The following is a 12,845-nucleotide window of genomic DNA, read 5'->3' as shown; positions in this document are numbered from 1 at the left end:
GTTAAATCACCACCAGCCGCTGGTCATCTGGGACTATGGCGACTTTACCTTACTTGCCTTAGGAATGCTTAAGTTTTAAGTTTACTTATTAATTAGTGTCTCAAGTAGGCTTACTTGAACACTGCAATGAATTACTGTGAAAATCCCCTAGTCGCCACACTCCAGCACTTGTTTGGGTACACTGAGGGAGAATTTAGCATGGCCAATGCGCCTAACCGGCACACCTTTTGGATTGTGGGAGGAAACTGGAGCACCCGTAGGAAACCCACGTAGACGCGAGGAGAATGTGCAGGCTCCACATTGGCAGTGACCCAAGCCGGGAATCGAACCCAGGTCCCTGGCGCTGTGGGGCAGCAGTGCTAACCACTGAGCCAACCACTGTGCCACCAGGCTGCCCTCAGCTTACAGTAGCCATTATACCTCTGACTTACACATCCACACTGTTGTAAAAATTATCCTTCAAACCTGAATGGCGATTGTTTCAACAGCAGCTCATATGTGATGCAGCATTCAAGAACTCTCGATTCTATAAATGGTTACTAAATGCCCCTGTTTAAGTTTAATTTTACTCCAAAAAAGAGATTAAAGTAGAAGTGGGTGTCTGCAGCACAGTGAAATAACTGACTATTCAAGATTTATTTTGCTCAGGTTTTCTCTGACAGAACAGCTATGAAGTACAGCAGGATACAATATCATATGAGAGCAATTCAAACTCAATCCCCATTACTCGATTAAGCACCATCACCGTGGCAACTGGCCAGATAGATACTTATATTAATTCAAACATTATCGTAATTTAGCAGAAATGTTGCACCGGACAGAAAGCTTTTCCAGTGGTTAGCATGTGGAAAAATGTTGCGTTTTCCAATGTAAATTACATGGATGTTCCATCTGTCAAATCGTAGTTGGCGACAAGAATGGGACAGTTTAAGTGCTCTGTCTTCTTTTCAGCCAGGCTCTCAGTTGCTCAATCTGTGAAGTCACGCTACTCCGTGCGGTGCCCCCAGGGCTTGTGTACTGCTCCACGCTGTTGGTGTAATTCCAAACCTTTGACACATCACTCTCAAACAGAGGACTTTATGTAAAGAAAAGAGAAGACATTTTATTAGGTGGAACACAACAATTAGACCCTTGTCACTCAAGGCAGTTCACAACAAAGGTGATTGTTTCAACAGAAAGCATCATAGTGAGAAACAAGCACTTATGTGAGGGCAGCACAGTGGTTACCACTGCTGCTTCACAGCTCCAGTGACCTGGGCTCGATTCCCGGCTTGGGTCACTGTGTGGAGTTTGCACATTCTCCTCGTGTCTGTGTGGGTTTCCTCCGGATGCTCCAGTTTCCTCCCACAGTCCAAAGATGTGCGGGTTAGGTTGATTGGCCATGCTAAAATTGCTCCTTAGTATCCTGAGATGCGTAGGTTAGAGGGATTAGCGGGTAAATGTGTAGGGATATGGGGGTAGGGCCTGGGTGGGATTGTGGTCGGTGCAGACTCGATGGGCCAGATGGCCTCTTTCTGCACTATAGGGTTTCTATGATTCTATGTGGTAAAGCCTTGACACAAGCTACTCTGATGATCACATTCTGTCTACCTTGTTTTTTTAAATTAACCCCCCACTTCCCCCATTTCAAATGAAAAATGACACTTACAATAGGCATACAAAGTGAGCAAAATGAAGAATGTCTAGTAAAACTCTTTCATGGGTATAGAAGGAATTTTCCAAAAATTGTAACAGCAATAATTTTATATCTTAATTTACAATAGGTTACAATACATTTACAATGGGGCAGCACAGTGGTTAACACTGCTGCCTCATAGCACCAGGGACCCGGGTTTGATTCCCGCCTTGGGTCACTCACTGTCTGTGCGGATTCTACCCTGTGTCTGCACGGGTTTCCTCCGGGTGCACCGGTTTCCTCCCACCGTCCAAAAGATGTGTTGGTTAGGTGCATTGGCCATGCTAAATTCTCCCTCAATGTACCCGAACAGGCGCCGGAGTGTGGCGACTAGGGAATTTTCACAGTAACTTCATTGCAGTGTTAATGTAAGCCTACTTGTGACATGAATAAGTGAACTTTAAGTTTCCTTCTTTGATTTAGTAATTAGAGGTTACCAAGGGGAGGTGGTGGCATAGCACTGGACTAGTAATTCCAGAGACCCAGAGTAATGCTCTGGAGATTTGGGTTTGAATCCCACCATGGCAGATGGTGACATTTAAATTCCATAAAAGTCTGGAATATGAAACCATTGTCCTGTAACCCGTCTGGTACACTCGTATCCTTTTGGGAAGGAAATTTGCCACCCTTACTTGGGCTGGTCTACATGTGACTCTAGATTCACAGCAGTGTGGTTGACTCTTAAATGGCCTAGCAAGCCACTCAGTTCAAGGGCAATTAAGGACGGGCAACAGATGCTGGGCCAACCAGCCATACCATGAATGTATATAAAAAAAATAAATTTGAAAGAAAATGTTTTTCCCCAATAAATGACGAGTAAACTTCAAGTTAATTTAATTTGTTCAAACAGAACTAACTGCTCTGCTCCCAGGTATGAAAACACTATTCAAATGTTTTTTTTCCCAAAGTAGATGTAATTAAGTGCCGGACAAAAACAAATCAGTTTCTATTAAAACAGAAAAAATGTTTCAGCTTACTTTCTGTTATCCATTGATTTCATAACTCCAATCTTCAGATGCAACCAGAAACACAGCCAAGAGGTAAGTTTTACCCTATCTCGACAGGAAATCTACTACCCCTTTCTCAACAGCCCTCCCTCTACATTCCCATTTAACTTTCACCAGTACTGCGCAGCCCTAACCTGGGCTTGCTGTTGCTGCTTGTTCCTGACCTATCCCAATCCAAACCCCATCTGCTCAAGGCAGCTTTAGGCCTCAACTCCTATTTGCTCCTCTTGCATGTTGCAAGGTTGTACTGCTGAGGCTTTAAATGGCTCTGGTCAGACCACATTTGGAGTATCGTGAGCAATTTTGTGCCCTGTATCTAAGGAAGGATGTGCTGGCCTTGGAAAGGGAACAGAGGAGGTTCACGAGAATGATCCCGGGAAGGAAAAGCTTGATGTACGAGAAGCGTTTGAGGACTCTGGGTCTGTACTCGATGGAGTTTAGAAGGATGAGGGGGGGGGGGGATCTCATTGAAATTTACGGAATACTGAAAGGCCTGGATAGACTGGACGTGGGGAAGATGGTTCAATTAGTAGGAGAGACTAGGATCCGAGGGCACAGCTTCTGAGGAAAGGGACGACCCTTTAGAACCGAGATGAGTAGGAATTTCTTCAACCAGAGGGTAGTGAATCTGTGGAATTCATTGCCACAGAAAGCTGTGGAGGCCAGGTCATTGAGTGTATTTAAGACAGAGATAGATGGGTTCTTGATTGGTAAGGAGATCAAATGCTATGGGGAAAAGGCGGAAGAATGGGGTTGAGAAGCATATCAGCCAAGGCTGAATGGTGGAGCAGACTCGATGGGCCGAATGGCCGAATTCTCCTATATCTTACGATCTTCTTGTTGCCCCCACTCTTCAATGCCAAACAATGGGCCTGGTAAAATAACAAACTGGAAAAGTGAATCACCAACTTATTGTGATTCATTACTGTTTCCTGTATTGACATCTACTCTTACTAAATAAAGGTGAATGCAATTGATCAATAATACATACCTAATGGTCTTCAAATCATCCAGGGAGAGCTGATTTAGTCCAATACCTTTCTGTTCTGCCAAATAAACAGCTTTTCCAGAAGCACTGTGGGCATCTCTAAATGGCATCTGCAATGAGGCAAATCTGGTCAAGAATTCAGTGTAATCACAAACAAGACTTTAAAATATGCCAACACAATGAGTTTAACCATGAGGAATGTGGAGTTTCTAACCATATAGGACTATACACCCGTGATTGTACATGGGATGTTTGTATCATAGAATCCTACAGTGCAGAAGCCCGCTATTCGGCCCATCGAGTCCTGACAGAGCATTTCACCCAGGCCCTATCCCAATAACCCTGTATATTTGCCCCGCTAATCCCCCTCACCTATACATCTTGGGAGACTAAGGGGCAATTTAGCATTTAACCTGCACATCTTTGGACTATGGGAGGAAACTGAAGCACCCGGAGGAAACCCACGCAACACAAGGAGAATGTGCAGGCTCCGCACAGATAGTCACCCAAGGCCAGAATTGAACCTGGGTCCCTGGCACTGTGAGGCAGCAGTGCTAACCACTGTGCCCTAGTCCTTAATAGGCAGTATGGCCCATTTAAAGAGAGATATTTTAGAAACCAGGATACTAGAGGTTAACCAGACCGAGTTGAAAATCATTGAAACCATGGTTAGATTTCTGAAATGATTGAAGACTTTAACAATAACAAGGCACAAAGGCAACAAAAACAAGATGATCACAGCTTAGTCATTGAGACCGCATACCCATTGTCACTGCTTAATGCACGATAGGTCGCAATGACATCTTGCCTAAATCTGTATTTCCAGGGATTATTTCACATAAAAACAAAAAGACAATAGATTTTAATTTACTATCACTGCTAAAGTATCATCAAATTTCACGACTGACAAAGCAATCTGGAGAAAGGCAGAGAGAATTGAGACTCATTTTATTTGTGAAATTGATATTCTTATACCACAGAAATCTCCGAATTGGCAAATAAAATTAGTGTAGCGTAGCATTTTTGAGAACTGAATGACTTTTGGAAGTTGTGTATTTGTTAACCATCAATAATATTTTTTTCTATTCAAGTAGACTTGCTACACTATAGAAGATTGTGAGAACATCATCACTGTCACCCTGAACAAGAGGGTGATGGTTTAATGGCTGATTGAGTGGAGTGATCTGAAGGATACTGCTGCAGCGTAACAGTAAACAGTAGATCAAATCTCGGCTTTTTGGCGGAGATCGAGTGCAGTTGTGCGGATGCTGCACTTGGTAGTGGCCATTGGGTTGCATTTAAGCTTCATTTTCATGTGGGGCAATTTTTGAGAGCGGTGTCTCGGCCTTTTGGCTGGGATGCAGGTGGGATCAAGCCTGGGGGGGTGGAGGTGTCTGCCTACTCCAATCAGCTTGGCTCGTATAGATCAGGCCCAAGACAGGGTAAAGGGTTGCATACCCTGTCTTGTCAGCTTGGATCGGAAATGTCTCAACTTGTTGAGACTCTGAATTGGACTTGATTTGATTGAATTGGAAAAGTATAAAAACAAAAAAAAAAAAAATCGCCGAGCAATATCGCTTCTTGGCCTTTTGGCTAAGATCAAGCCCACGATCAGGTGCATTATGACATGGTGGCTGCCTCACAATGCCAGGGACCTGGGTTCGATTCCTGGCTTGGCTCACTGTCTGTGTGGAGTCTGCATGTTCTCCCCGAGTCTGTGTGGGTTTTCTCCGGGTGCTCCGGTTTTCCCCCACAGTCCGAAAGACTGGTTAGGTGCATTGGCTATGCTAAATTCTCCCTCAGTGTAACCCAAACAGGGCGGGAGTGTGGCGACTAGGGAATTTTCACAGTAACTTCATTGCAGTGTTAATGTAAGCCTACTTGTGACTAATAAATAAATAAACTTAAAAAAGCAATGCCCTTTCTTGTCAGCTTATAGGGGACCATGAATTGAATTAAATTTAAATTGGGTGTTTTTGGAGCAAGCCAGGAGATGGATTCGGGCTTGCCTGGTCCACTCTGCGCATCAGCATTGTAACCTTAAGAATGGAGTAATTGTTATTTATTTAAAAGCTATAAGTTTCTGGGTAACCACTTGCTTTATTGTACTTCATGCTGAATGGCTCCTGATACCAGAGCAGATAGTCCAAGCCGAGAGCGCTAGGTTGTAACGCACTAGCTGATCTTAAGTAGACCTTGCGGAACTGGTTGATGGAAACAGCAGTTGGATCTTACTTTCTCTTCATTGTTATTGACTGGGGGGGGGGGGGGGGGGGGGGGGGGGGTCTTAAGGAAGAAGTTCCTTGCTAATCCACACTGGCTTTCTTCCTGGACGATTCCCAGGCACTGCACTAAAGGAGCTGCTAAATTCACTGGGTGATGCTTATGGACATTATCTAAAACAGCTTCAACTTTAAGGCATGGTACAAATGCTCACCTTCTTTCGCACCAAGTAATAGGCCAGATCTGTAGCCAGCATGTCTGGGCTCAAAGCCTTTTCCATCACATTTTCATGAACCTTCAGGAAAAAGTAATGTTGCACACAATGAAAAAACCATGTCTTTTTTAAATTCTTAGCTGGGATGTGGGCATTGCTGGCAAGGCCAGCATTTGTTACCCATCCCTCATTTCCCTCGAACCGAGTGGCTTTCACGGTCACCATTCCTGATACCAGCTTTAAATCACAGATTTTATGAGCTGAATTTACATTCTACCAACTGCAATAGTGGGATTTGAACCTGTGTTCCCCTCCCCCAGGGCATTAGCCTGGGTCTCTGGAGTACTGGTCCTGTGACATGACCAAGACACCAGCATCTCCCCAATTCAAGGGCCAAGAAAGTCTAAGGGAAATTCATTTTGTTCAAAGCATTTCACCATGATAAATTCTCCCTCAGTGTACCCGAACAGGCGACTAGGGGATTTCCACAGTAACTTTATTGCAGTGTTAATGTAAGCTTACTTGTGACACTCAGAAATAAACTTTAAAAACTTTTAAACTTTAAACCCACCCAACCTCATAGAATAAAACATTGAGGATTTAGAATGAAACTTAAAAATAACAGAACTAGGAGACAGCCAGATAGCGGTGTCTCAACAAAAAGTACTCAGAGTAAAACTTTTAACTGCTGATTCTACAAGTATTTAATAAGAACTTAAATATTTGTCCCAATATTGTTTTAAAAGCTGTAGGACCTCTGCAACTAGATAATTGATAGCAATGATAATCTTAATAAATGTTAGATTACTGTTTTACAAAAGAATTAATCTAAAACGAGATCCAGAATAGCTCCTGTCCTAAAGTAAGAAATCTAAAGGGTATCTTTAAATTAAATAGCCAATACATGCCAAGAGCATATGACGGAGGAGTTTTAGTTTTTGCTCGGAGGTTAAAACCTTGGATAATGGAAGAAGGGAATGTCCAATTCGGTCACTGAATATCCGCATCAAGTGACTTGCCACCGACTGATTAAAACCTTGATCCTAATGATATTCTTTAGTCTTGCCTCGGAAATGCTGCTAGAGTAGCATGAATCTTTGCAATTCCCAAACCGCTGAGAGAAACTATGTAGCTTTTGGATGCAGAATGGGAAGATAGGCACATTGCTCTCCAGGTTTGACGTCCTTGCAGTCGGTAAGCAGCGAAACTCTTGATTCTGCCATTTGGGGTCGGCTTCCAGTCAAAGCATCAGACATGAAATGTAGAGGTTTAACTCAGTGTGACACAGCATTAATATCCTGAAGGTAAAATGAGGAGGCTATTACCTTTAATGTAGATATTACACCTGATGCCACCTGGAGTACAGCAGTGATGGTGTCAATGGTTTCAAACATTGTCTCCTTGTCTTCCTGTAAAAGTCAAACAGATTCTCATAATTTATAATCGACTACACTATTTCATTCCTTCTTGGTTAGCACTGCTGCCTCACAGCGCCAGGGACCTGGGTTTGCTTCCCAGCTTGGGTCACCATCTGTGCGGAGTTTGCACATTCTCCCTGTGTTTGCATGGGTTTCCCCCGGGTGCTCCGGTTTCCTCCCACATTGGCCATGCTAAAATTCTCCCTCAGTGTACCTGAACAGGCACTGGAGTGTGGCAACTATGGGATTTTCACAGTCACTTCATTGCAGTGTTAACGTAAGCCTTTCTTGTGACACTAATAAATAAACTTTACTTTGTTTCTTTCTATCCTTACCTCAGTTTTCTTTTCCCCACCCCTTCCTAAACAAGTCAACTTTTTGCTGATGTACAGGGAAAGGACTTTGGGCAGAGCGCAGGGCAGTGGAATTTAATTGTGTGTTCCAGGAATATGGACAAGATGGGCTGAATGGTGAATTAAATTCACTGAATGCCTATTGCTCTACAATGCTGGTTGTGGAACACATCCAAGTGGTCATTCTACTTACTCGAGTCTTGCAGGTGAATGCTGACCGTCTATTTAATTGTTGGATCGAGTCTAACAGTTAACCTTGAATCTCTTAGCTCTTTGGACAAGAGATAGGAACTGGAACCCAAGCTAACCTGTTATAGGAAAGACATTGATAAACTGGAAAGAGTGCAAAGAAGATTCTCGAGGATGTTGCCAGGACTAGGAGGCCTGAGTTATAGGCCAGAAATTTACCACCCCGCCCGCCATGGGAATCGAAGCGGGCGGGGGGTGGAGCACAGAAAGTTCAGTTGACCTCAGGCAGGATTTTACGGTTTCAAGACGAGTGAGGCCGTAAAAATCCAGCCCATAGGGAGAGGTTGGCCAGGCTAGGACTTTATTCCTTGGAACGAAGGAGAATAAAGGCTGACCTTATTGAGGTGTATAAAATCATGAGGGGCATAGATAGGGTGAACGCACATTGTCTTTTTCCCAGGGTAGGGGAATTGAAAACTAGAGGGCATAGGTTTAAGGTGGGAGGGGAAAGATTTAAAAGGGACCGGAGGGGAAACTTCTTCACGCAGAGGGTGGTGCATATGTGGAATTTGCTGCCAGATAAAGTGGTTGAGGCAGGTACAATAGCAACATTTAAAAAACATTTGGATAAGTGCATGGATGGGAAAGGATTAGAGGAATGTGGGCCAAACGCAGGCAATTGGGACTATCTGGGAGTGCACCATGGCTGGTATGGACCGGTCGGGCTGAAGGGCCTGTCTCCATGCTGTATTGCTCAATAACTATGACTCGAAGCCCCTAGCAACCCAGAAATGCGTAAACAATTGCTCCCCTGCACAAGATCAGCTAACTCAGCACAGGCAAAGATTCAAAACAGAAGATCCTGGTTTGCATTGGCTCAGTATTGCATTGCTAAATGATGTACCCACACCACATAGATTGCAACATTTCAAGAAGGCAGCTCACCACCACCTTCTCAAGGGTAGTAAGGGATGGACAATAAATTCTGACCAGCCAGTGAGATACACAGCCCACAAACAAATTTTTAAAAATTAAAATGATTCATCACAAGGACTATTTGATATAAACCCTGGGTTTTGGAGTTTTAAGGGTTAATTCTCAGTGATGCAGTGTCAATTTGCCACTTTGATAGGGAGATGCAAAGTGCCACCAGGCAGCCAAAGAGAATTTGGTATGAATTTCTTTGGATCCAAATCCATTCTCAGGGTGTGGCCATCATGGGCAAGGCTGGCATTTATAGCCCACCAGTAATTACCCCAAGATGGTACTGGTGGATCCTCTTTTTGAACCTCTGCAGTGGTTTAATACAATTAATTGGCTTCATAGAGCAGTTTAATCTGGCTGCTATCCAAGGTCAGGTGGGGACTGCTTAAAACTAGCTTTTTTGACTCTCAAAATTCAAATATTTCCAGTCTGTAGTGTGTAAATTGCAAAACTGCTCTCTGACACCATTTAGAAGTCAATTATATCAGTGACTAGGCAAATTCAGCAAGTTTCCTTCCCTAAAGCACTCTCTGTTACCCAGTTGGGTTTTTACAATAATATCATAACTTCAATTTCCACAGATACCGGCTTTCAAGATCTTTTCCTACATTGAATCACAGAATCCTTACAGTGCAGAAAGAGGCCGTTAGGCCCATCGAGCCTGCACCCACAACAATCCCACCCAGGCTGGTTTCAACTTAACCCCACATGTTTATCCTGCTAATCCCCCTTACACTAAGGGGCAATTTATCATGGCCAATCCACCTAACTCGCACATCTTTGGAGCGTGGGAGATGGAGGAAACCCCCGCACACTGGGAGAGAACTTGCAAACTCCACACATTCACCCAAGCTGGGAATCGGATCCGGGTCCCTGGCACTGTGAGGCAGCAGTGCTGAACACAGTGCCATCGTGCATCAAGTAACACTCTGAGATGCTGCAACGCAGTCAAAGAAACATTAGAGACATTTTACACAAACCACCTGCATGATCATGGTTACACCCTGCCAGGTACAAGATCAATTCTTAAGCGAACAGAGGGGGATATCAACTGGCATTCTCTGGATTAACTGTCATAACCAGGGAGGATTTGCCCAATAGTTAACAAGTCAGTCATTAAAACAGTTATCTTTATCCGACTGAGACAAATTGATAAGTTAACATATGTAAATATTTCTGATAAACATTGACATGTTAAAGACTGGAATACTTAATGGTTCGAGGGTCACAGGAGCTAGTTTTAAACAGTTCCCACCTCACCTTGGTTAGCAGCCAGATTAAAATGTTTGATCTATTGGCCAACATCAGGTCAAGGGAATCAGGGATGCGTCTGCCAAACTTCAAGCTGGGTGCAGCACAATCTATGTACAGTAGCAGCAGTGTGTACCATCTACAAGATGCACTGCAGCAACTTGCCAAGCTCCTTCAACACCTTTCATAGCCATGACCGCTAACACCTAGAAGAATAAGGCCCACAGATACATGGGGCAGGATGTGGCCCGCACCCGTAGACTAAATTGCCTATGGAGTAGCCAGCTGGGTGGCCCGGAACCATTGTATGTTTGGCAGTGAGACTTCCATCCCCATCGGAGGATGATCCAATCCAACTGGCCTTCAGCTCTGCAGTCCCAGCAACCACCAATGGTAAGTAGTGGCCATTGCTGGGGCTGCAGCCAGTCCTCGAAGAAGGGGAGATTATGGAGGCTGAACTGAAGGTAAGTCCAAGGGGGAGAGTCCTGGTCCTGGTCAGCAGGTACTAGCGAAAGCTGCGTGCCACTGTGTTCGAGAGGCTGGGAGGAGGGTTAACTGGGGGTGGGGGTGCAGGGGGAGGAGATACCCTCAGGGTGCAGGACGAATCTCTAAGGTGGACCCCGCTCCTGTGTCCAGCAAAAGTGCTCAGGTTACTCACATTGTGTGGGCCTCCCATTACCAAAATTGTGGAGAGGGGGGTAGAAGTAATGGGGGGGCAAGATGAGGCCAGAAATTGACCACTTAAGGACCTCAATCGACCCAAGGGTGGAAACATTGTCTACACTTTCTCATAAAATGGTGGACAGGTCAGGATTGGCGGGATAGAAGCAAAGGGGCAAGCCTAGGTACTGCGTTTACCATCCCCCATCTGCCTTCAAATACACGGGCAAAGGGAGCCTAGAATCCAGGCCATCAGAACAATGCCACCTCCAATTTATCATTCTTCCTTCAGCATCGCTGTGTCAAAATTCAGGAAATCCCTCTGTTGCTGGACTGTGTGACTTTACCACATTGATTGCAATGGTCCAATTATGCTGACCTTGCCAGCAATGCTCATATCTCATGAATGAATAGATAAATGGAATTAAATACGGCCTGATCACATTTTTTTGACATTCCCGAGCAGCTATTATGTACACAACAAGATTCCATTAACAGCAATGAGCTGAACAACCAGTTATACTGAGAACACGGAGGTTAACTACTGGTGGTCACAGTTCTGCCAACAGTTATGGTTTGATAATAATAGATTTAGGTTATGAAAGAAGTGGGGTGGCACGATGGCACAGGGGTTAGCACTGCTGCCTCACAGCACCAGGGACCCGGGTTTGATTCCTGGTTTGGGTCACTGTCTGCGTGGAGTTTACACATTCTCCCTGTGTCTGGATGGGTTTCCTCCGGGTGCTCCGGTTTCCTCCCACAGTCCGAAGGTGTGCGGGTTAGGTGGATTGGCTAAAATTGTGTCAGGGGGACTAGCTAGAGTAAATGCATGGGGTTATGAGGATACAGCCTGGGTGGGATTGTGGTCAGTACAGACTTGATGGGCCAAATGGCCTCCTTTTGTGCTGCAGGATTCTATGATTCTAGCAGACATTATTGAACATTTATCTAAAATGTTTCCTGGTGCTGAGCAATTAACTTTAAATGTTTCAGTAAAATTCATCAGATTTTTGTGAAAGGAAACAAGAGAATTACATAAATATGTGTAACTTTACTGTTGAGGTGTGAAATGAAAGTTGCCGAAGTCCCAGAGGCTGCTTTTTGAGGGAGACAGTGTTAGCTGGTGGTGATTTAACCTGAGGATCACCACACCTCAGGCAAGGGGCGAGGTTGAGAAGATGGGCCTTCATGAATAACCTCAGCCGATACATGCTCCACATCATGGACCAGCCGTCCAGCTAACTGAGCTAACCGGCCCCCTGACTGAGGTGTAGTGAATATCTGGATACCTGCAAATCTTTATTGTATGTGCTTGGCAATCCTTTGAGAGTGACTAAAAATCCAGTGAACTGTAAAACAAAATATAAAAAGTACACTTCAGTAGAAAACCAGAGATGGGGAATAATGACTTTCAAACACTGTCAGATCTAGAGAACTGGTTGTACATGCATGCACTAGACTGCTGGCATAGTATCAATGATACCAGCGCAAAAGGCATATCGTCCAAATCCTTGAAAGATTGCTCTGAAATTTCAATTTGTGCAGTGGATTTTTTTTTACAGCAAATATCACATCGTTGCAATTCCGAAGCTTTGTTAAAGAATTCTCAGTTGCATCAGTCAAATCAATCATAGAAATTTCTCTGCAGCTGGAGTGACTCTGGGTTGAGATGTATGCTAACACGAAGAGGGGTTATAACAGCTGTAGTGCCGTTCCAATAATACCTGTTCAATGTGTACAGAGGCCACATTCAGCTGTGATGTCCTCCATGGGTGAATAGCCAGCCAATACTCATTCTTACACTTCATGTGAAACATTGGGTGGAATATAATGTTCGCCCACCAGCCGGTTTGTAGGCTGGGTTGGGTGGTGGCGGTATAATC

General features: G+C 44.3%; 1 protein-coding gene across 6 annotated transcripts in view; it reads right to left on the bottom strand.

The window, feature by feature from the left end:
* Nucleotides 1-617: 617 nt before the first annotated feature.
* asl (argininosuccinate lyase) overlaps nucleotides 618-12,845 on the bottom strand; it is a 109,977-nt gene continuing 97,749 nt past the window's right edge. For all 6 annotated transcript variants that reach the window (XM_078224977.1, XM_078224979.1, XM_078224976.1 and 3 more), the window contains 5 exons: nucleotides 12,252-12,311; nucleotides 7,433-7,516; nucleotides 6,108-6,188; nucleotides 3,674-3,780; nucleotides 618-1,075 (listed from right to left, as the gene is read on the bottom strand). In XM_078224977.1, coding sequence (XP_078081103.1) covers nucleotides 928-1,075; nucleotides 3,674-3,780; nucleotides 6,108-6,188; nucleotides 7,433-7,516; nucleotides 12,252-12,311 — 480 coding nt within the window. In that variant the 3' untranslated portion in view covers nucleotides 618-927. The remainder of the gene's footprint in view (nucleotides 1,076-3,673; nucleotides 3,781-6,107; nucleotides 6,189-7,432; nucleotides 7,517-12,251; nucleotides 12,312-12,845) is intronic.

Source organism: Mustelus asterias, chromosome 12, assembly GCF_964213995.1.
Source record: "Mustelus asterias chromosome 12, sMusAst1.hap1.1, whole genome shotgun sequence".
Classification (NCBI taxonomy): domain Eukaryota; kingdom Metazoa; phylum Chordata; class Chondrichthyes; order Carcharhiniformes; family Triakidae; genus Mustelus; species Mustelus asterias.
Note: the sequence above shows the minus strand (reverse complement) of the source record. Positions and strands in the feature narration are given on the sequence as shown.